The following is a 25,592-nucleotide window of genomic DNA, read 5'->3' as shown; positions in this document are numbered from 1 at the left end:
TACTTACTGTATTTGGAAATGTCAACCATGCTTACTTATAAATGCTAATGCATTTATTTAATTTACTTCTAGGAGTAAGTGTCATCTATGAATAAATGATTTGTTTGAGAACAATCATGGCCAAGGTGATCCTTGGTGAACCTCGGTGTATCCTTCAGTACAACACATGTGATGAAATTATTGCTAATGTTTTGGACTTCATTCTGTGACTTTAGAATCACTGCCAAAACGTACAGACTTGCATTCTTAACATTGGTTAGTCACTATGAAACTACAACCACGATGTGGTGTGGACCTTGCGGAAGTGTTGAGACACTCAATCATTGCCATGTGTTTTACCAATGTAATAGAAGGTAATCATACGTATATGCAAAAATTTCAGTAGTTTGCTATTACATATTCAAGCAAAGTGTGCAAGAACAATATTTACTATGAGAGTACATTATTTTAGTGAACAACAACAATAAATGCTTCGAAGCATCAAATACTAGTACGGCTGACTCCTTATAGCCATATGTTACCTCTATGGGTAAACTAGAGATAATTAATTTACCTACAGTAAATTTAAGACCATCATGGTTGATGTTGTAATGAATTTAGTAAAATTAATGGATATTTCAATAAGTTATCTTGAAACCATTAATGTGAATCTCAAATTGCTAAATATGACACCTTGAAGATAATCTCCAAAAATGGAGTAGATCTCGCAGTACTAGGGAGTATAATCTGATGAAGTCAGTAGACTCACTTGTAGTGCCTTATGTCATGACTTAGTAAAATGTGTGGGAGAGCACTTTGTAAAACAATCATAATGTTGAAACAACAAAATGTAGGCATTATCAATAGTGGTGATAATATGCAAAGCAGGAGATCTACACACTACTTGTGATCCCAAAACATCAATTTGAAGAATTCACTTTCAATTTTGCGTCAATATTTGCACGAAATTGAAAATCTCAATTGCGGATAAATGTATTAATCTCGACATGTAACGAACATGGAGATACATACGTTCCGGAATACATCGTACTTAACAGAAATACATTACTATTGTAATGAATAGTAATGATGTTGCAAACTTTATGTTCAAGTAAAAAAACTTGAATTGTATAGACCTCAAATTAAATGAGACGGTCTGTATCAAGTTTCAAGATAATCCAACAAAGTGAACTAATATTTTGCGTGAGAATTAATCTCAATCGCAATGAGATTGTTTCGCAAGGGAAAATATATTTTCTCAGTCGCAAATCAATATTGTTTTGCGAGAAAATTTAATCTCAATCATGAAAAACATGTTCTAGAGAATGTGGTAAGCACATTAAACATGTAAGTATCAACATACACATATTTCTGGAATTATAAAACTCAACAGAAAAATAAAAAAAATGAATTCCTAGATGGGAGAGGTCGGGCGCCTCGGCTTGGGTCGTCGCGGCCTTCGGCCGATCTGTAGCCTCCCGCACCGCATAAAGAGAAGGCGAGGGGTGGGGCGGTTACGGATAAGCACCATCGCTCGACCCCCCCCCCACCACCACCTGCACGGCGCGGTCCACGGGCACAGCCGCCGCCGCACTCCCGTGCACCTCCCCTCGTTCACTGGCTGGTCGCCGGCGGGCACGAGCGCCCACGGCGTAGTCGGATGCAGACACGGCCCGGCTTGGCAGGCGCAGGTGGCCACGTCACGGGCGAGTGCGGCCACGGCCTGGGGGCGGCCGGGCGCAGGCGGCCACGACGCGGGCGAGGGCGAGTGTCGCAGGGGTAGTGCTTCGCTGGAGGAAGGAGCGACGCGATAGCCGCACCGCCGTGCTGTGGCTCGACGACCCGAGCGCCTAAGGGTGCCTTGCCTCCTGCCGGGAGGCGCTTGATATCATTGTCTTAACATTATGGTTGTCGTCAAGTCGCATTGGCCGCTGTTTGTATTACAGAGGATGTTGTTGCGTGTAGCCCCCTCTGCGTGAAGACCATTAAGTTCTTGGTATGGATTTATTTTTCAATCCATCAATCATGGATGCCAATGCAATGTTCTGCTTTTTTCTGTCCGCCTTTTTCTGTTTCGATGATGCCTTGGCCCATGAAAAGATGCGAACATTGTCCAATTCCCTGGCCATTAAAGATAAAAACAAGGTTCAATCCGTTGTGGTTACTTGATTGAAAAAATCATGACCAGTTTCTAGTTTCTGTTTGGAGTATGACCAATCAATTTCTTATTTTGTGTTTGATCTCTCCATTCTGATTCGATGATGATCTTTGAATGGATGGAGGTTGACGCCCCCTGTTCATCCTTGTTCTTCTCTTCTCCTGTCCGGCCAAATCGCTCGATCAGAGAGCTAAGTGTGTGATAACGTGTTAGAGTAAAACGAGATTAATGAAAGTGAATGGACGATTAGTCCTGATTTCCATTGATTCTCAAGTATATATACATCTGGAAGAGGTGCGAAGAAGAGGTGCCTGTTCGGAGGCATCCCTCCAGAACAGGTGCCTGTTGGCAATAGAGAGAGAGGAGACACGACTGTTCGGGGTTGGACACATCCCTTTGCTAATCTACTAATTAGTTTCTAACAGTTTTGTCTCGCCAACACTACAAACCGGTATCCCTTAAAATAAAAAACAAGAAAGGAATTGACGCAAAAAAAGAACACAATGAATCAGTGGAGAGATTTAGTATTTTGCCACTCTCTTCTTTGGGCTTCGCAGATTTTCCATTCTTAAAATTGCATTTGTAAAATTTCCACCTAGGCGGTTGACACCTTGATTCCCATGCCATCAGATCCATTTTGTTCATTTTTATTTGCCTTTTGATGAGGACATGCCTCCCTTGGATACGACAAAAAGTATTTCATATTTGCATAGTTATGCGGTGATTTCTTATAATAATTATGCAATAGTTTATATATGTTATCAGGAACAAAAATACTTCATCTATTTTTATTCCACGTCTAAATGCAGAATTATCGAACGCTTGCACGAACCACGTGGGAAGAAAAAGAAAGAGAAAATGATTAGGTATTGTTCAAGAACTCCTCTCGCATCAAAGGAAATGATTATGTGTTGTTTAAGAAGTTCTCTCACGTCACTTTTAACCAAAGAGAAGGTAAAGTCCAAGTCTCTCACGTTGTGGACTCATATTCGAACTGCACACATATGTGTCTCAAAACGTCAATAACATTTTCATACGGACTCCAAATTGGCTGCTTCTTTCTTTTTTGGAAAGTAGATTTTATGTACGTTCCAACCCAATTGAAATCACCTTAAAATTCGTTCGGAACATGGAGATAGTGACAAAACAATGTGGTGTTGCACCAGAATCCTAGTCAAACTACAAGTCCAAATGTGTTGCATCACCTCCACTTGGGCACATTGGCCTTGTACGACCTAGGGTTAGTTTTAGGATGTCTTGGTACGTGCTCCCACCTCCTTGGTCGCCACCCCTTGCTCCTATATAAGTAGATCAATCTAGTAGATTTTTGCTTGGAATTTGTTTAGTTAAAAGTTAGCCATTGCATACTTCGTTTGTGTCCAATGACCAAACTAAGACTGATTTCGGATCCCACCATTATCAATACTTCATATATATTCGTAATATTCAGATTGCTTTTATCATATTCTTGCTTGTTCTTCGATTGCTTCCAGGAAGAGACCCGTGGTCAGGTGGTATCAGTTTTTAGGTTGCTCGGTGAGAATTTCTAGTTATCCCTATATCAAATTTATTGTGCAGTGTTCCATAAAACAAGTGTATATTCCTCACATGAAGTCCATTTTGGCTCCACAAGTACTCAAGTTCAAGCTATCGACGATTCACATCTGACTAGTTCATCACATGGTTCATTATTGTCAACTCCAAATTTGGCTTCTAAATAGGACTTTTTGTCCTCCGAAGGTCATGAACACAGTTTTTCAATATTTTTTAGGTCCGTTTCCGAATTTTTTGAACCTCATACGAAATCGGAATTGAGTGATTCTTTTTTGCATTGACAAGCTTGGTTCAGTGGCAATCGTGAGAAGAAGAGAAAATCAGAAATTTCACATTATATTTTCCGGAGGAAAGTTGCAGAGAGAGTTTTGGTATATCATCCTTAGCGATCATTTATCATCATTATCTTCATTTCCATTGTAACCTTCACTCATATCTTTCTATTTAGAGCTACTTTTTATCATTCGTTGTTGATACTTGTGGTGTGTCGTGACTCCGTTAGTGTTCTAGGCTCGTGTCTCTAGTACGGTCTAGCCTAGGACGAGTACAGTACTATCGTTGAGCGTTTATTCAACATTGCACATTTGAATAGATTATTGCAAATCGCTTTACTCAATCTTCGTCGTGTATACATACGTTCACCTGCTAATCGCTTTACTCAATCTTCGAAGATATTGACACCGTCGGTTGCCGGTCACCGCCTGCTGCATGGTAAGAATTTGTAAGACATTGATATTTGATACATCCATTTTGCATATTACTTTCATGTTGATATTTATTGCTTTTTGGGCTGTTATATTACTTGTGGTACCATATTTATGCCTTTTCTCTCTTATTTTGCAAGGTTTATTTGAAGAGGGAGAATTCAGGCATTTGGAATTCTGGACTAGAAAAGGAGCAAATCCTAGTCCACTATTCTGCACATCTCCAAATGCCCTGAAAAGTTACGTGGATTTTTTTGGGATTATATAAAAAATACTGGGTGAAAGAGCTACCGGAGGGGGGTTGCCAGGGCGCCACAAGCCCTGACACCGCCACCCCCTGGTGGCAGAGTGGGGGCTTGTGGGCTCCCTAACGGCCCCCTAGCCCCCCTCTTTTGCTATATGAAGCGTATTGGTCCAGAAAAAATCACGGGGAGCTTTTCGTGGTTTCGTCGCCGCCACGAGGCGGAACTTGAGCAGATCCAATCTAGAGCTCCGACAGGACGATCCTGCCGGGGAAACTTCCCTCCCGGAGGGGGAAATCGTCGCCATCGTCATCACCAACACTCCTCTCATCAGAGGGGAGGCATCTTAATCAACATCTTCATCAGCACCATATCCTCTCCAATCCCTAGTTCATCTCTTGTAACCAATCTTCGTCTCGCAACTCTGATTGGTACTTGTAAGGTTGCTAGTAGTGTTGATTACTCTTTGTAGTTGATGCTAGTTGGATTACTTGGTGGAAGAGTTTATGTTCAGATCCTTGATGCTATTCGTTACACCTCTGATCATGATTATGATTATGTTTTGTGAGTAGTTACTTTTGTTCCTGAGGACATGGGATAAGTCATGTTAAAAATAGTCATGTGAATTTGATATTCATTCGGTATTTTGATATGTTGTATGTTGTCTTTTCCTCTAGTGGTGTTATGTGAACGCCGACTACATAACACTTCACCATATTTGGGCCTAGAGGAAGGCATTGGGAAGTAGTAAGTAGATGATGGTTGCTGGAGTGACAGAAGCTTAAACCCTCGTCTATGCGTTGCTTCGTGAGGGGCTCATTTGGATCCACTAGTTTAATGCTATGGTTAGACTTTGTCTTAATTATTCTTTTGTAGTTGCAGATGCTTGCGAGAGAGGTTAATCATAAGTGGGATGCTTGTCCAAGTAAGGGCAGTACCCAAGAGCCGGTCCACCCACATATCAAACTATCAAAGTAACGAACGCGAATCATATGAACATGATGAAACTAGCATGACAGAAATTCCCGTGTGTCCTCGGGAGCGTATTTCCTCCTATAAGACTTTGTTCAGGCTTGTCCCTTGCTACAAAAGGGATTGGGCCACTTGCTGCACCGTTGCTACTACTTGTTACTTGTTAGTTTTTGCTTGCTACGTTTCACCTCGCTACACAATCACTTGTTACCGCTACTTTCAGTGCTTGCAGTTATTACCTTGCTGAAATCCGTTTATCAGAGCCTTCTGCTCCTCGTTGGGTTCGACACTCTTACTTATCAAAAGGACTATGATTGATCCCCTATACTTGTGGGTCATCAAGACTCTTTTCTGGCGCCGTTGCCGAGGAGTGAAGCGCCTTTGGTAAGTGGAAATTGGTAAGGAAACATTTATATACTGTGCTGAAATTTATTGTCACTTGTCACTATGGAAACTGTTCCTTTGAGGAGTTTGTTCGGGGTATCTTCACCACGAACGGAAGCACGAGGAGTTGTTCCTCAACCTGAGGTACCTAGTGAAAATATCTTTTATGAAATTCCTTCGGGTATGCTTGAGAAACTGTTGGCTAATCCTTTCACAAGAGATGGATCTTCACATCCAGACTTGCATCTGATCTATGTAGATGAAGTTTGTGGTTTATTTAAGCTTGCAGGTTTGCCCGAGGATGAGGTAATGAATAAAGTCTTTCCTTTATCTTTGAAGGATAAGGCGTTGACATGGTATAGGCTATGTGATGATACTGGATCATGGGGCTACAATCGGTTGAAATTGGAATTTCATCAAAAGTTCTATCCTATGCATTTAGTACATCGTGATCGGAACTTTATTTATAACTTTTGGCCTCGTGACAGGGAAAGCATAGCTCAAGCTTGGGGGAGGCTTAAATCAATGCTATATTCATGCCCCAATCATGAGCTCTCGAGAGAAATCATCACTCAAAACTTTTATGCTCGGCTTTCTCATGAAGATCGTACCATGCTTGACACTTCTTGTACCGGTTCTTTTATGAAGAAGGATATTGATCACAAGTGCAATCTATTGGAGGGAATCAAATGCAACTCTGAAGATTGGGAGCTGGAGGAAGGTAAGGAGTCAGGTATGAATTTCCAGTTTGATTGCGTTAAATCTTTTGTTGAGACAAACACTTCTAGAGATTTTAGCGCTAAGTATGGATTTGACTCTGAGATAGTAGCTTCTCTATGTGAATCTTTTGCTGCTCATGTTGATCTTCCCAAAGAGAAGTGGTTTAAATATCATCCTCCTGTAGAAAGCAACATAACCAAAACCAATATAGTTGAAGAGAAAGTCATTGCTTTTAGTGATCATGTTGTTCCTTGTGCTTACACTGAGAAACCACCATACCCTGCTAGGATAAAGGATTATTCTAAAGCTCCAACTGTGATACATAGGGGTTACATGAGACCACTTGCACCCCCTGAGGAAAGTAGAGTTGAACCTAGTGTTGCTATTATCAAAGATCTCTTAGACGAAGACGTAGACGGGCATGTTATCAAATTCTGTGAGGACTTCGCTAGAATTGTAAACCTCATACGAAAGACAAATACGGACCTGTAGTTGGCCTGCCCATTGTTTCTGTTAAGATAGGAGATCACTGTTACCATGGTTTATGTGATATGGGAGCTAGTGTTAGTGCAATACCCCGTTCTCTATATGATGAAATCAAAGATGGGATTGCACCTGCTGAGTTAGAACCCATTGATGTCACTATCACGCTAGCTAATAGAGACACTATTTGCCCTCTAGGAATTGTGAGAGACGTAGAAGTCGTGTGTGGTAAGACGAAGTATCCTACTGATTTCCTCGTCCTTGGTACTGCACAAGATAGCTTTTGTCCCATCATATTTGGTAGACCCTTTCTCAACACTGTCAATGCTCACATTGATTGCATTAAGCAGACTGTCACAATAAGTTTCGAGGGTGTGTCTCATGAATTTAACTTCTCCAAGTTTGGAAGACAACCCCATGAAAGAGAGTCGTCTGGTAGAGATGAAATTATTGCTCTTGCCTCTATTGCCGTACCTCCTACGGATCATTTAGAACAATATCTGCTTGAGCATAAAAATGATATGCATATGGAGGAGAGAGATGAGATAGATAAAATTGTCTTAGAACAATATCCTATTCTCAAGAATAATCTGCATGTTGAACTGCTTGGGGATCCTCCCCCACCAAAGGGTGATCCTGTGTTCGAGCTTAAACAGTTGCCTGATAGTCTTAAGTATGCCTATCTTGATGAGAAGGAGATATATCCTGTCATTATTAATGCTCACCTCTCGAATCACGAAGAGAAAAAGTTATTAAAAACTCTGAGGAAGCACCGTGCCTCTATTGGATATACTCTTGATGATCTTAAGGGTATTAGTCCTACTCTATGTCAACACAAGATTAAAACTGATCCTGACTTTAAACCAGTTGCTGATCATCAAAGGAGATTGAATCCTAAGATGAAAGAGGTCGTTAGAAAAGAAATATTAAAGCTTCTGGAAGCAGGAATCATTTATCCTGTTGCCATAGTGATTGGGTAAGTCCAGTACATTGCGTACCTAAGAAGGGAGGTATCACCGTCATTCCTAATGATAAAGATGAACTAATCCCACAAAGGATTATTACTGGCTATAGGATGGTGATAGACTTCCGTAAACTGAACAAGGCAACCAGGAAAGATCATTATCCTTTGTCGTTCATCGACCAAATGCTAGAAAGGCTATCAAAACACACACACTTCTACTTTCTATACGGTTATTCAGGTTTCTCGCAAATACCTGTTGCACAATCTGATCAAGAGAAAACCACTTTTACCTTCCCTTTCGGTACCTTTGCCTATATACGTATGCCTTTTGGCTTATGCAATGCACCTGCCACCTTCCAAAGATGTATGATGGTTATATTCTCTGACTTTTGTGAAAAGATTGTCGAGGTTTTCATGGATGACTTCTTCGTTTACGGGTCTTCCTTTGATGATTGCCTCAGCAACCTTGATCGAGTCTTACAGAGACGCAAAGATACCAGCCTCGTCTTGAATTGGGAGAAGTGCCACTTTATGGTTAATGAAGGCATCGTCTTAGGACACACAATTTCTGAAAGAGGCATTGATGTTGATAAGGCTAAGGTTGATGCAATTGAGAAAATGCCTTGCCCCACAGATATCAGAGGTATATGAAGTTTCCTAGGTCATGATGGTTTCTATAGAAGGTTCATTAAAGACATCTCTAAGATTTCTAGGCCTCTTACCAACCTCTTGTAGAAGGATGTTCCTTTTGTTTTTTATGAGGATTGTGAGGAAGCTTTCGAAATACTTAAGAAGGTTTTGATAACCGCACCTATTGTCCAACCAGCTGACTGGAACTTACCCTTTGAAATCATGTGCGACGCTAGTGATTATGCTGTTGGTGTTGTTCTAGGACAACGAGTTGACAAGAAGTTGAATGTTATTCACTACGCTAGTAAAACTCTAGACAGTGCCCAAAGAAACTATGCCACTACGGAAAAGGAGTTTTTAGCAGTCGTGTTTGCATGTGAAAAGTTTAGATCTTATATAGTTGACTCCAAAGTCACTATTCACTCTCATCATGCTGCTATTAAGTACCTTATGGAGAAGAAGGACGCTAAGCCTAGGCTAATCAGATGGGTTCTCCTGCTATAGGAATTTGATTTGCACGTCGTTGACCGAAAGGGTGCTGATAACCCTGTAGCAGATAACTTGTCTAGGCTAGAGAATGTCCTTGAGGACCCACTACCTATTGATGACAGCTTTCCTGATGAGCAACTAAATGTCATCCGCACTTCACATAGTGCACCATGGTATGCATATTATGCAAACTATATTGTAGCCAAATACATACCACCCAGTTTCACCTATCAGCAAAATAAGAAATTCTTCTTTGATTTGAGACACTACTTTTGGGATGATCCTCACCTTTATAAGGAAGGAGTAGATGGTGTTATTACATGTTGTGTGCCTGAACATGAACAGGGACAGATCTTGCAGAAGTGTCATTCCGAAGCCTACGGAGGACACCACGCTGGAGATAGAGCTGCCCATAAGGTATTGCAATCAGGTTTCTATTGGCCCACTCTCTTCAAGGATGCGTGTAAGTTTGTCTTGTCTTGTGACGAATGCTAAAGAATAGGGAATATCAGTAAGCGTCAGGAGATGCCTATGAACTATTCACTTGTCATTGAACCATTTGATGTCTGGGGCTTTGATTATATGGGACCCTTCTCGAGTTCCAATGGGTACATTCACATCTTAGTTGCTGTGGATTACGTTACTAAGTGGGTAGAGGCTATCCCCACTAAAAATGTTGATCACCACACCTCTATTAAGATGCTTAAAGAAGTCATATTCCCAAGATTTGGAGTCCCTAGATACTTGATGACTGATGGCGATTCACACTTCATTCATGGTGTTTTCCGTAAGATGCTAGCTAAGTATGATGTCAACCATAGAGTTGCATCTCCTTATCATCCTCAGTCTAGTGGTCAAGTTGAGTTGAGTAATAGGGAGACCAAGTTGATCCTACAAAAGACCGTTAATAGATCTCGAAAGAACTGGTCTAACAAACTTGACGATGCACTATGGGCTTATAGGACTGCTTATAAGAATCCCATGGGCATGTCACCGTATAAAATGGTTTACGGTAAGGCCTGTCATTTACCTCTTGAGCTGGAACACAAAGCTTATTGGGCAATCAAAGAGCTCAACTTTGATTTCAAACTTGCCGGTGAGAAGCGGTTGTTTGATATCAACTCGTTAGATGAATGGAGGGCCCAAGCATATGAGAATGCCAAGTTGTTCAAGGAAAAGGTTAAGAGATGGCACGAAAAACGAATACAGAAACGAGAGTTCAATGTAAGTGATTATGTCCTGCTATACAATTCTCGTTTGAGATTCTTTGCAGGCAAACTTTTCTCTAAATGGTAAGGTCCCTATGTTATCGAGGAAGTATATCGTTCCGTGCCAACAAAATCAATAACACGGAAGCAAATTTTCCTAGAGTGGTAAATGGGCAAAGAATCAAGCATTACATCTCTGGTACTCCCATAAATCTTGAGACCAATATCATCAATGTCAGAACTCCAGAGGAGTACATAAGGCATGTTTATCAGCCTGTTTCAGACCTTGAAAACGAAGATGTATCTGTTTCGGTAAGAAACTGGACTCCAATGCTTTTCCAATAGGAATTTTCCTCCGTTTTGGAATTTTTGGAAAATTAGAAAAATAAAAAGCAGTCCGGAGAGCGAACGAGGCGGCCACCGCCCCTACCCCCTGGTGGCGGAGGGCAAGCTTGTGGGCACCTCGTGTGCCTCCCGGACTCCGTTTTCTTGCGGAGGACTCCTTCTGGCCCAGAAAAAATCAATATATGCTCGCCCGAAGGTTTTGATCTCCGTATCGCGCAGTTTTCCTCTGTTTTTGTTTCGAGCCTGTTTATGTGACAGATCTAGATCATCATGACTTCCCGAAACGCTCCTAAGGACAAGATCTTCGAGAAGGTCATCAATCCCTACCTCAAGGAAGTGCTGAAACACCCTCAATCTATCAAGATGAGCGAGGGGATGTTGCACATCCGTGATGTTGAGGGGCCTAAGAAGACCGAAAGCGTGGAGATGAGGCTCGAAGAAATGGAGCAACAAGTCTTCAAGTGCCAAGGGATGGTGGAGCGTGGACTCAACGCCAACCACACGATGATCACAGAGTTCGCTAGCAATCACAAGATGGATGCCATTGATATTGGGAAACACCTCTCCAGGCTCTATGATAGTTTGATCAACTTCAGGGCCAGATCTATGACCTGCAGAACCAAAACTGTGAGTATGAGTACAGATTTAAATCAATAAGGTGGGCTGCAGATTTGAGGATTCCGGCGACTCGTTCATCCTGCCATGATGGAGCACCCATGCCTTGGAAGACGGAGGATCAGACTGCTTCAACAACTCCACCACCATCACCACCAAAGGAAGACAACTAAGCATTGGTATGGGCAATCCCCTTGGCTTCTGCCAAGCTTGGGGGAGTTGCCCTCATATCGTATCACCTTTATATCTTTTGCTTTTACCTTTGTTTTAGTTCTTTCCTTTTCAGTTTTTATTTCTTCTCTTAGAGGAATAAGTCTTTAGTGCTTAGTTTGAGTCTTTTGCTTTTGTCTCTCCCCAGATGTATTCGAGCTTACGAGCTTTATAATAAAGAGTGTCTTAGTTAAGGGCTTTGCTTTGTGCCATGATCAAAAGTATGAAAGAATGATAGCATGAAAGATCATGAGACGATCTTATGGAAAGTGATAGCTTCACATATGACACGTATGATGATTGAAACTTGTTGAGAATAAATCAACATAGAGCTCAGTCATTGTTGCAATTAATAAGAAGTAATAAGGAAAGAGAGGTTCACATATAAATATATCATCTTAGACACTTTTTACAATTGTGAGCACTCACCACACTATTACATGCCTAGGAGTAGATGTTGGACAAGGAAGACAACATAATGAATTGTGTTTGCTTGTTTCCAAACAATGTTATATGATTAGAGATCCCTTAGCATGTGACGATTGCTTCCACCTCATATTAGCCAAAACTCCCGCACCAAGTAGAGATACTACTTGTGCATCCATAAACCTCCAACCAGTTTTGCCATGAGAGTCCACCATACCTACCTATGGATTGAATAAGATCCTTCAAGTAAGTTGTCATCGGTGCAAGCAATAAAAATTGCTCTCTAATATGTATGATCTATTAGTGTGTGGAAAATAAACTTTATACGAACCTGTGATGAGAAAGACATAAAAGCGACAGACTGCATAATAAAGTTCTTTATCACAGGAAGCAATATAAAGTGACGTTCCTCCGCACTAAGAGGACACACATTCAAACCTCAAAAGCGCATGACAACCTCTGCTTCCCTCTGCGAAGGGCCTATCTTGTACCTTTACTTTTTGCCCGTGTAAGAGTCATGGTGATCATCACCAATTCCCTATTTTGCCTTTGTCTTGGCTACCATCACATGCTTGGGAAAGATCTATATTCATATATCAACTTGGAGTTGAGTACTTATGCTTTATTGTTGTTGACTTTACCCTTTAGGTAAATGGTTGGGAGGCAAAACTATAAGCCCCTATCTTCCTCTGTGTCCAGCTAAAACTTTGACACCATAAGTACCACGTGAGTTGTAACAATTGTGGAAAACAAAAGAGATGATTGAGTATGTGGGTTTTCCTTACAAGCTCTTATTTGACTCTTTCTGATGTTGTGATAAATTGCAATTGCTTCAATGACTATGGACTATTGTTGGTTACTTCTCGGTAAGGTTTTTGCTTCATGCTTTGCTTTATGAAGGAATTGTTACTTTCCCATAAGAATCTTTATGATGTTTTGCTGTTCTATGTGTGATCATGATGCCCTCATGTCTATATTATGTTCTATCGACACCTTCGTCCCTCAACATGTGGACATGTTTATGGAACTTGGTTTTCGCTTGAGAACAAGCGAGGTCTAAGCTTGGGGGAGTTGATACGTCCATTTTGCATATTGCTTTCATGTTTATATTTATTGCTTTTTGGGCTGTTATATTACTTGTGGTACCATATTTATGCCTTTTCTCTCTTATTTTGCAAGGTTTATTTGAAGAGGGAGAATTCAGGCATCTGGAATTCTGGACTAGAAAAGGAGCAAATCCTAGTCCACTATTCTGCACATCTCCAAATGCCCTGAAAAGTTACGTGGATTTTTTTGGGATTATATAAAAAATACTGGGCGAAAGAACTACCGGAGGGGGGCTGTCAGGCCGCCACAAGCCCTGACAACGCCACCCCCCTGGTGGCGGAGTGGGGGCTTGTGGGCTCCCTGACAGCCCACTAGCCCCCCTCTTTTGCTATATGAAGCGTCCTGGTCCAGAAAAAATCAGGGGGGAGCTTTTTCGTGGTTTCTTCGCCGCCATGAGGCGGAACTTGAGCAGATCCAATCTAGAGCTCCGGCAGGACGATCCTGCCGGGGAAACTTCCCTCCCGGAGGGGGAAATCGTCGCCATCGTCATCACCAACACTCCTATGATCGGAGGGGAGGCATCTTCATCAACATCTTCATCAACACCGTATCCTCTCCAATCCCTAGTTCATCTCTTGTAACCAATCTTCGTCTCGCAACTCCGATTGGTACTTGTAAGGTTGCTAGTAGTGTTGATTACTCTTTGTAGTTGATGCTAGTTGGATTACTTGGTGGAAGAGTTTATGTTCAGATCCTTGATGCTATTCATTACACCTCTGATCATGATTATGATTATGTTTTGTGAGTAGTTACTTTTGTTCCTCAGGACATGGGATAAGTCATGTTAAAAAGAGTCATGTGAATTTGATATTCGTTCAGTATTTTGATATGTTGTATGTTGTCTTTTCCTCTAGTGGTGTTATGTGAACGTCGACTACATAACACTTCACCATATTTGGGCCTAGAGGAAGGCATTGAGAAGTAGTAAGTAGATGATGGGTTGCTGGAGTGACAAAAGCTTAAAGCCCAGTCTATGCGTTGCTTCGTGAGGGGCTGATTTGGATCCACTAGTTTAATGCTATGGTTAGACTTTGTCTTAATTCTTCTTTTGTAGTTGCAGATGCTTGCGAGAGAGGTTAATCATAAGTGGGATGCTTGTCCAAGTAAGGGCAGTACCCAAGCGCCGGTCCACCCACATATCAAACTATCAAAGTAACGAATGCGAATCATATGAACATGATGAAACTAGCATGACAGAAATTCCCGTGTGTCCTCGGGAGCGTTTTTCCTCCTATAAGACTTTGTTCAGGCTTGTCCCTTGCTACAAAAGGGATTGGGCCACTTGCTGCACCGTTGCTACTACTTGTTACTTGTTACTTTTTGCTTGCTACGTTTCACCTCGCTACACAATCACTTGTTACCGCTACTTTCAGTGCTTGCAGTTATTACCTTGCTGAAATCCGTTTATCAGAGCCTTCTGCTCCTCGTTGGGTTCGACACTCTTACTTATCAAAAGGACTACGATTGATCCCCTATACTTGTGGGTCATCAATATTTGCTTTTACCGTGAGCGTTTTACCACCATATCTCAATAGTTCATAGGAACAATATTCTTGAAGTTTTGTTTGTTTCTACTAGTCATGATAGGATACAAAGTTGTCAATTCATGGGCTTCTTCAATCGTGGGAGACGTGCCACCAAAACAACCGTTGCGAGAGGTGCATAGAGATCCAAATGCGCATAATGAGGTTAATGTTTCTATACCACCATTTAATGGTCGTTTTAGACCTGCTTTATATATCAAATGGGAATTTGAAATAAATGATATATTTGCTTCCCATAATTTCGTTGAACATAAGAAAGTTAAGGTTGCGGTTGGTTCTTTCACCGGTTATGCTTCAGTTTGATGGAGCGGATATTGTTGGTTACACCCTGATTATATACCTACTACTTGGGATGATTTGAAACTTGCCATGAGACACACATTCGTTCCTGCTTATTATACTCGTGACATGATTAAAAGTACAACATTTAAAACAAGGTAGTGACACCGTAACAAAATATTATGATGATTTACAAACGACCTTGTTACATTCCTCATTAGAAGAAAATGAAGAAGATTTTATGGATAGATTTTGGGGAGGATTAAACCATGTATTCAGGAAATACTAATTCATGAAAAGTGTTATCCTATGGATCGTTTGTTTCGTCTTGCTTGCAAAGCTGAAGATGAAATAAAATGACGTGTTTCCCACAAGGATAATGAGCGCAGGTGCATATTCCAAGAATTGATATGGTTGTTCCTTCAACTACTAGGCGTACGATGATAACCACATCAATTGTTGTGAGGTCTACATCACCTTCACCATGTGACATGTTACCATCGAGAGTACCTACATCATCCGAGTTGACCATAAGAGGTAATGACAAAGGTACCTATCTTCCACCCCCACATGAGTATGATGAATGCCTTGTCAATTGCAATGTACCCTTTGACGAGCTACCCATTACTTTGGTCACACCGCCTATCTTAGAGGACTATATTCATGATTTGACTTTGCCATGTGATCAAATAATTACAATATCAACAATGTTGAGTGAATCCATTGAATTAACTGTTGATGAGAAAGAACCATGTGAATCATAGAATAAATCAAATTTGCATCAAATATTTTTTTAAATAATTGTGCCAATGTTTAATCATTTTGATATGACCTCTAATCTTGGTGATGATTCTATGTCAAATGACTTGGTGCATGTTTTTTTATTTAAGAATGTTGTAGCATGTAAGTTTGAAACAATGAAAGTGTATTCACCAATGTTAGGATGGTTTAATGATGAACATTGTCAATCTGTTGATATGAATAAGGACTTCACTTATATATGCAAACTGAGTTGCAATATTTTCATGCCTTCTACTTCTTGTGATAATATTTTGGCTTTATATTTCATAACATATGAAAGTTACTCATGTATACATGTGTCATATGTGCAAAAAACAAGGAAAGTAAAAAATGGATGACATATACATGTACAACATGTATGATTTTTCTCTTTTTGTTGGCCATATTTCAGATTAAGCAACGCCGAGGACGACTTTGTTTTCAAGAAGGGGAGGATAATAAGGACATGGCTACCTTGGATACGACCAAAAATATTTCATATTTTCATATTTGTGAGGTGATTTCTTATAATAATTATGCAATATATGATTTATGTTATTCGGAACAAAAATACTTCACCTATTTTTACTCCATGCCTAAGTGCAGAATTGTCGAACGCTTGCACGAACCACATGTGAAGATAAAGGAAGAGGAAATGATTAGGTATTGTTAAAGAAGTCCTCTCACACCAAAGGAAATGATCATGTGCTGTTCAAAAAGTTCTCTCACGTCACTTTTATCCCAAGAGAAGATAAAGTCCAAGTCTCTCACGTTCTGGACTCAAATTTTGACTGCACAGACATACCTAACTCTAAACATCAACAACATTTTCATACGGACTCCGAATTTGTGTGTTTCATTTTTATTGGAAAGTAGATTTTATGTATGTTCCAGCCCAATAGAAGTCACCTTAAAATGCGTTCGGAGCATGGAGATGTTGACAAAACAATCTAATGTTGCACCAAAATCCGAGTCAAACTACAAGTCCAAAGGTGTTGCATCACCTCCACTTGGGCACATAGGCCTTGTACGACCTAGGGGTAGTTTTAGGATGTCTTGGGATGTGCTCCCACCTTATTGGCCACCACTTCTTGCTCCAATATAAGTCGATCAACCTAGTAGCTTTTTGCTACGTTCCAGCCCAATTGGAATCACCTTAAAATTCGTTCGAAGCGTGGAGATATTGACGAAACAATGTGACATTGCACCAGAACCCGAGTCAAACTACAAGTCCAAATGTGTTTCATCACATCCACTTGGGCACATAGGCCTTGTACAACCTAGGTTAGTTTTAGGATGCCTTGGGACGTGCTCCCACCTCCTTGACCGCCATCCCTTGCTCCTATATAATTAGATCAACCTAGTAGATTTTTGCTTGAGATTTGTTTAGTTAAAAGTTAGCCATTGCAACTTCGTGTACTTCGTTTGTGTCCAACAACCAGACTAAGACCGCTTTTGGATCCCCACCCTTATCAATACTTCATATATATTCACAATATTCAAATTGCTTTATCATATTCTTGTGTGTTCTTCAATTGCTTGCAAGAAGAGACCCGTGGTTAGGTTGATCGTGCTCCGGCGTGGTCAATAGCCTCTTGGAGTTGGTTTAGCGATTTCTAAGGCGCAACGTCATGCATGTTTGTAGTCGGATCGTCAAAGTCGTCTCCACCAAATCGATAGCCACCATCTCATCGAAAGATCGGGACCCTCGCCTCTATCACCTTTCACATCAACATGCTGATGAAAGGACCAAACTGCCCTGTGGCTCTCTGGATGTGCACGTGGCTCACGCTATATCGCTCACCGCCTGGCCAGTCCCACACCCGCCGTTGATTGCCTCGCATGCCCGTCTCATCGACAACCCTACATTCCAGTGGCACTGCACGCTCATGTCTACTGCCCGCCCACCACTCGACCGATTGCATTCGCCACTCGAGTTAGGGTCGTCTCCTGTAGGGGCGGACCCAACTAAAAACTTGAGAGGAGGCAAGAATGCATTAACATATTCACGAACCAACAAGTCAAGCATCCATATTGATTAAATATGGGCATAATCATTTCGTACTTTTACATCATGAGGGACGAAGCCCCCCCCCCCCTCCCGCCAACAATTTTCATTATGCACGGGTGAACCCACAAAAAAGTTGAGATGGTCGACAATGTAGGGATGGACCCCCTCTATGGATTCCTCTAATTCATTCCTTATTTAGAGACATCTTTTTGCAAAAAATACACTAATATATTAATATTTTTGCATATTATAAGAAATCACATTTTTTTGTGTAAATTGTGTGCAAATTTTGTTTTCAAATTTTCATTTTTTTTCTTAAATGGTAATACCAATGACACTAGTTTATTGTTATTCTTTAAAAACGTCACTACTTTTATTTTAGTTTCTACTTTATTTTCTTTCTATATAAATTCTATACGGTATTCGATGTTTGAGCTTTTATTTGGCATTTTTTGCTGAATGTTTAACTAATCCATATTTCCCCTTTTTCATGTGTTGGATCGTGATGTTCATAACTTTGGGAGTACATGTATTTAATATATGTTGTAATAATTCTTAACTGGTTTTGTTTGTACAAAACAATGATAATGACGCAGCAAAGCAATAAAATGGCGCAGCAAAGCCACCCATTTTCCTTATAGTTACAACTACCATTGCTCATGCTCGTGTGGCAGTTCATTTAGATCGAAGTCGTTTCTATTAATGAATGAGACTAGATCCCGTGCCTTGGAGGTTTCCTCCTCCGAACACAAAGGACTTGGATTTGCCAACTACTTTGTTCCCCCCATGAGAGCATGGCGCTCCCGTCCACCCGAGGTCTCCCGCATTTGTGCGAAAAGGGTATGTAGAATGTGATAAACAGATTGGGAAAGCAAGAGAATCCATTCCATGATTAGTTTCCTAGCTTGATCTGGTGAGATCCAAGTGCAAGAGAGATTTACTAGCAAAAATAAATAAAAAGCGGTCATAACAGTCGTTAGAGTCAAAATAACATAAAAAAGTACGAAGACGGTATGTTCCTCTTCTTTGGAAGAGGTTGAGGCTCCTCTCTTCATGGCCAATGTGGAATTTATCTTATTTCTTTTTGATTTTGTTTGCATGGGTTCATGCACAGATTTACGTTCAATAATCCTTGGTGCTTTCACTTCGACACGTCTTTGTTTGTGATCGCTTAGAGCGGGAGGCTGCATCGTGTGTGCAACTACATGAGCGACAAAGCAAGACTTCTTTGATTTCATCACATGTGTGATGATCGAAGTGTGTATGTAAAATCTGACCACTCGAATTGAGTTAAAGAGTTAATGGTGGTTGATATGTGTATGTGAAATCTGATCACTAGATCGAGTTAAAGAGTTAATGGATCGAGATAGAGTTAATTAGATGGATGATCAAGCGACGTGTGTAGGATGCATCGATTCTTTAATTTCTGGCTCCTTCTTCATTGTTTACGTTAAGAATTAATTAAATTCTAGTAACCATTGCTTTAGTCGGTTGTTGGTTAGCAACCGTCACTTACCGTCTATGTAATTACCGACTCTGTACTAGGGGTACAAATACACTCATCTTAAGTCAATGAGATCACTGTTTATTCAATCATTTGCTTCTGTCTCGTTTTTTACACGGTATCACCACACTCGTAACCGAGAGCGATTTGGCTACCGGAACGAGAAGAACGCGATTGGGAAGAGGCGAAACAACGGCGAGAGCAGAAGGATTTTTTCCCGCATCTGGAGGAGAAACAGCCGGCGCGGGACGCTCGCCCCATGACAGAGTCCTAAAATGCGAACCTGTAGCACACCACGGAGCGCCCGATAGCCCACAACGCCATTGTTGCGCCCGGTGAGGCCACCCTCATGCACTGCACTCGTGCTTGCGCTACCCGTCGACGTTAAGCAACGAACGACACCAAGCAACTCACGCGATCTTCAACCATGGCCGCCATTCACATAAAGAAATCGGTGTCAAACAAGGTGATTCGGTTTGATTTTATTGGTGCACAAACCAATTGCTCTAGCAAGAACACCAAGAACCGAGAAGATATATGATCAACCACATGATAACATCAAATCCACGACCTGTACTAATTCTGTAAAGCAATCAACAACAAGAGACCTTACCAAAAATAGAAGAAAAACAGACACAAACGCTATCAACGGAAGCGACACACCCCGGCGGCACAGCGGCGCCCCCTATCCGCCTGAACCCTCGGCGCACAGCGAAGTGCACGTCACACGGACATCATTCGAGGCCGAGGGCCCTCGGCCCCAGGGCGACTCCCACGGAGCGACCAACCACGACGTGACCACCCAGCCCCTCGGCGTGCATGGACCATGAGCGGCAGTGGAGGCATGTTAATTAATTGAGTGCGCGCATATGTAGTACTCCCTTCGTTTTAAATATAAGTCTTTTTAAAAACTAAAGCTCTCAATAATTAGCTACTTCATAACACCATAATCGTACACATGTACTCCCTCCGTTCCATAATATAAGTCTTTTTAGCGATTTCATTAGAGGACTACATACAGATGTATATAGACATGTTTTAGAGTGTAGATTCATTCATTTTGCTTCGTATGTAGTCCTTTAGTGAAATCGCTTAAAAGACTTATATTTAGGAACAGAGGGAGTAAGAATTAAGCCCCGGTCAGACAATCTTCTATGCGCAGCCACACGCATGTCGACGTGTCTATCTCTCTCGCCAGCTTCCTATGTCTCGTCTCGTCCATCCACGAGGCGCCCTCTCTTCTCCTCATCTCGGACGAGCGGCCAGTCGACCGACTGGGAGGGTGGCCGGTGAGCTACTGAGCGGTGAACTAACCAGAGTGGCGATAGCGAGCAGTGAGCCGGGATGAGCGACGAACGGTCAGGTGTCGGGTGTGACGGCAGCGGCCATGCCGGCAAAGGAAGCGTCTTGGTTGAACCAAAAGTCTCTGGTTGAAATAGATGATACATTTATATGGCCCTAAGGGTAATTCATATGAATAAAATGCATGTTAATGGCACATACTCCCTACGTTCCTAAATATAAGTCTTTTAAGAGGTTTCACTAAAAGGACTACATACGGATGTATATAAACATAATTTAAAGTATAGATTCATTCATTTTGGTCCGTATGTAGCCCTCTAATGAAATGTTTTAAAAAACTTATATTTAGGAACGGAGGGAGTAGTAATCAAGGCGTTAACCGCCTGAGTGGCTATTTTATGAAACCAATGTTGAGAATGATAAATATGTAAAGCTCAAGCAAAAATTCCAAATTTCTCGAATCAGTAGCTGCGGCAGCAGTCCAGTCGGGGGTAGGGACTCGGGACACAGCTCCACGATTCGCCTGACTCGTCGACAACCAATAAACCAATCAGAGCACGCGATCCCCCTTCCCACGGATCGCTCCTCGAAAGCCAGATCACAGCCGTCCACGCCCATCACCCCTCCCGAAAAAGCAAAGCAAAAACCCACGCGCGCTGCCCACTCCAATCCCCCGCCCGCTCGGCGCTCCCCTCCTCCTATTTAACACCGTCCCATCCCCATCTTCTTCATCCTCACTCCAATCCCCCAGATCAGAAAGCACAAAGCACCAGACTCTCCTCGCCTCCCCTCTCGTCTCCGACATGGCCCGCACCAAGCAGACGGCGAGGAAGTCCACCGGCGGCAAGGCGCCGAGGAAGCAGCTGGCCACCAAGGCGGCGCGCAAGTCCGCCCCGGCCACCGGCGGCGTCAAGAAGCCCCACCGCTTCCGCCCCGGTACCGTCGCGCTCCGCGAGATCCGCAAGTACCAGAAGAGCACGGAGCTGCTCATCCGCAAGCTCCCCTTCCAGCGCCTCGTCCGCGAGATCGCCCAGGACTTCAAGACCGACCTCCGCTTCCAGTCCTCCGCCGTCTCCGCCCTGCAGGAGGCCGCTGAGGCCTACCTCGTCGGGCTGTTCGAGGACACCAACCTCTGCGCCATCCACGCCAAGCGCGTCACCATCATGCCCAAGGACATCCAGCTCGCACGCCGCATCCGTGGCGAGAGGGCCTAGGCTGCAATCCATCCATGCGACGGGTGGAAACGTGTGATCTACTGTCGTAGTGTTTCAGACTGTGCCTGTATTGTTCTGTTCATGGTGGATGTGTTGTGCCTAGTCTGATGGTACCTTCTTGTTGCCATCAGCAATGGAAATGAATATGTTAGCTTCCTGTTCTCATTCATCTGCGTTCGAATGCCTGCCTTTTCTTGTATGTAAGTTGTTCTTCTTGAATGTACTTTCGCCAAATTGTCAAATTTCTTACCTGTTTTTCGCCCATTGCTTGGAAATTGGTTACATTCAGGAGTGCCAAACTTTTACTTTATTTTACAAAAATAGAGTATCCTGAACATTGGTTACATTCAGGAGTATAAAGAGAACATGTCCTATCTCAAACATGTGAAATGTCCTGTCGGTTTCAGCTACCACTGTGTTCTTAATTGCTTCATTTTTGTAGATTAAAAGGCTGCCTCTGGACCTGAATGAACAGATGTAATACACTCGTTCAGTTCAGTTTTGTGTACCTTACATAAACAGTGCTTTCCTGATGATCACATCGTTGCCGTAAGCGTCTCAACCCTGCTTTTGTGCTGTATAATCTCAAAACTACAAACACAGTTATATATGTCTCCAACTAGTACTAGTACTACTGTTTTTCTTGATTTAGTGTTTATCATAAGGCACACTGCTACTCCCATGGAGTAACTGCGGCCACAGTAATACCAACCCCAATTTCTACGTACACACTTAACTCAAAACACGGCTCATCCTGGGCACTTTAGAACAGTGCTGCTGTGGGATCCGAATGTTTCTGGTGGTAAGCTTATGTTAGAGCAGTCAAGCATCTTGGTATTCTATTGTAACGTGTTATCTGAATGCTTGAGTCCTAAAAAAGTTAATTCTAGTAGGCAGTATACGATGAAAAATTAGAATGAGCAAGTTTCTTGTAGATTATCTTAAGATCTAAAAAACAGTTCTGACAAAAGGACTAAGAATCTGCCATTGGAAACATTAGAATAGCAGTGATGCAATGCAGCAAGTATATCTTTTTTGTGTGGAAAAGCAAGGATACCAAGTTGAATTGATATTCACAGTGAACTAGTGACTTATCTTGTTTTCTGGGTTTGAAATACACCCATATAAAAGAAGTCTGTCCCTTGCAGAATAACTGAAGACAACCATTATCATTTCAATAGAAAAAATTCGAGACACATTACAATATTTTCAATACATTATTCCTTTGATACCTACGACTTTGAACACCCTCCCACATGAAACTGAACGCTTGATACAAGGAGATGATTCAGTAAAAAACTGAAGACGGGATACATGCAAGTGCTGAAGTGCACAAGCAGAACAAAATGACCGTCTCGAAAAGAAAAAGGAAAAAGTTTATTTAAACCCTGAATTCATAGAGGTTGGACGGAACGAACCCCAATGTCAAAATCCCTGTCGATTGTACCCTGAACTATACAATGCCGGTCTAAATTAGACCCTCGGATCATTTTCCAAACAGGGATTGTTGACCTGACAAAGGATAACCGGGATTGGGCCGGCCCAGTTCACAGGAGCGTGTGCTGCACGTTGTTGCTTCAACTTTTTCATTCGTTTTTTTATTCTTTTTTATTCTTGTTTCCTTTTGTTTTAACTTTTTTTTTTCTGGTTCTTTTTTCCTTTCGTTTTTCTTTTTCTTTTCTGTTTCTGTTTCTATTTTTTTTATGATTTTATTTTCCTTTTTACTGTTTCTTTTTCCCTATATTATACAAAGTTCATTGTGTGTTATCGGAATATTCATTGTATGTTTAAAAAATTGTCCACGGTATATTACAAAAAAGTTTATCATGCATTATAAATTGTTAATGGTATATTAGAAATGGTTCAATGAATATAAAGTGTTTGCTATGCTTTTGAAATTTGTTAAGTGGTATACTTCCTCCATTCCTAAATATAAGTCTTTTTAGACATTTCAACATGGGACTACATACGGAGCAAAAAGAGGACAAAATGAGTAAACCTATACACTAAAGTATGTCTATATACATCCGTATGTAGTTTTTTATTGAAATATCTAAAAAGACTTATATTTAGGAACGGAGGGAGTATTACACAATATTCAATGTGTATTCAAAAATTGTTTAATGTACATTAAAAATGTTCAATGCATATTCAAAAATTATTCAACACATATATTTATAGATTTTCTTCCAAAATGTTCATCATATATTTAAAATGATTATTGTTTATATTTAAAAATGTTCATCGTATAGTAAAAGTCATTCAATGGATACTACAAAATCTTTTCGGTCATTTCGACAAAGACCTTATATGCGACCTCGGAGCACGGCAGACCAACATTGGCAAGGCTCAATGTCCAACGCGAGCAGCAGCGGTGGCGGTGCGGCGAGCTCCGTCGATGGCGGCTAGCTCGTGCACGCAGAACAGCAACGGCAGTTGTGCATGCATGTACGTATCCAGCGGCTGGCTAGCTAGCTCGCGGGTAAGCATACATGCGGTCAACAGCCAGAGGCAGCTAGCATGCAGCGGCGCGAGCCACGCACTACGCGGCCAGGACGAGACAGGCCGACGCGGACAGAACGGACATGCACCCGGACGGCAAGGAGGCGAGCAGCGGCATGCACCCAGAATTTTTATTTTTGAATCAAAAAAATTAAAACGGGTCGGCTTGTCACATGAATCCCAGTTAACCTTTACTAGGGTTCAATTTAGACTGGGATTGCATAGTTCCGGATATGATCGACCGGAATTTCGACTTAAGGGTTCATTTTGTCCGACCTCCACAAGTTCAAGGTTTCAAATAGACTTTTTTCAAAGAAAAACGACGAAAAGAGCCTGGCACTCTCGCACCCAAACACCCCGCCCACCAACAGCCCAAAAATTTCGACCTGCCGCCACAGCTCTGACCCTGCGCGCCAATCCACGGGTCAAGCTTTCGGCCACGTCACCGATCCGCGGCATCTCTCCCCCGGATCGCCGTCTCGACCGTCCACTCCATCCGCATCGAACGGCAGGAACATGCCTCCTCCACCCCCTCGTTCACTTTAAGACGCCCTGCGCCCCTCCAATCACAGCGCCACCACCGTTCCAGCCGCCACATCCGCTCGCAGCTCCAGATCGTCGTCAGCCATGTCCGGGCGCGGCAAGGGAGGCAAGGGGCTCGGCAAGGGCGGCGCCAAGCGCCACAGGAAGGTCCTGCGCGACAACATCCAGGGCATCACCAAGCCGGCGATCCGGCGGCTGGCGCGGAGGGGCGGCGTGAAGCGCATCTCCGGGCTCATCTACGAGGAGACCCGCGGCGTGCTCAAGATCTTCCTCGAGAACGTCATCCGCGACGCCGTCACCTACACCGAGCACGCCCGTCGCAAGACCGTCACCGCCATGGACGTCGTCTACGCGCTCAAGCGCCAGGGCCGCACCCTCTACGGCTTCGGCGGCTAGGGCCGCCCGATGGCCGCCAGTGTCTGTCGCCGCCTGCAGATTTCAAAAGCTCGATGAAAACCTCGACGTGTTTAGTTCAGTATTTCCTCTGTAGTTCGAACTGAATCATGGAGCACATATCTTGTTGGAAATGAAACCTGTCTCTGTGCAACTGCTGTCTTTCTAATTTTCTCTTGCTTGTTGCTCTCTGTTGGGTTGGGTACGATATTGAGGTGGAGACGAGTTGATTTGCCATGATTTACCAGGAGCCTCGGATGAATCGTACTTGTTTGCAGGCTAATTTGTAATGTGAAAAAAACGCCACAGGGACTGAACAAGCATTTGCTC

General features: G+C 42.3%; 1 protein-coding gene across 1 annotated transcript; it reads left to right on the top strand.

Moving 5' to 3' along the window:
* Window positions 1-21,333: 21,333 nt before the first annotated feature.
* Window positions 21,334-25,344, top strand: LOC123425883 (histone H3.2-like). Its single transcript, XM_045109636.1, has 3 exons — window positions 21,334-21,746; window positions 23,578-23,587; window positions 24,952-25,344. The coding sequence occupies exons 1-3, from the start codon at window positions 21,414-21,416 to the stop codon at window positions 25,263-25,265; spliced, it is 657 nt and encodes a 218-aa protein (XP_044965571.1). The 5' UTR covers window positions 21,334-21,413; the 3' UTR covers window positions 25,266-25,344.
* Window positions 25,345-25,592: the final 248 nt, after the last annotated feature.

This window comes from Hordeum vulgare, chromosome 1H (genome assembly GCF_904849725.1).
Source record: "Hordeum vulgare subsp. vulgare chromosome 1H, MorexV3_pseudomolecules_assembly, whole genome shotgun sequence".
NCBI classification, from domain to species: Eukaryota; Viridiplantae; Streptophyta; class Magnoliopsida; order Poales; family Poaceae; genus Hordeum; species Hordeum vulgare.
This window is presented reverse-complemented; position numbering and strand designations above follow the sequence as displayed.

Bases quoted from the DNA above. Each gene is read 5' to 3' on its own strand.
- LOC123425883 (XM_045109636.1), top strand. From the start codon at position 21,414: ATGGCCCGCACCAAGCAGACGGCGAGGAAGTCCACCGGCGGCAAGGCG.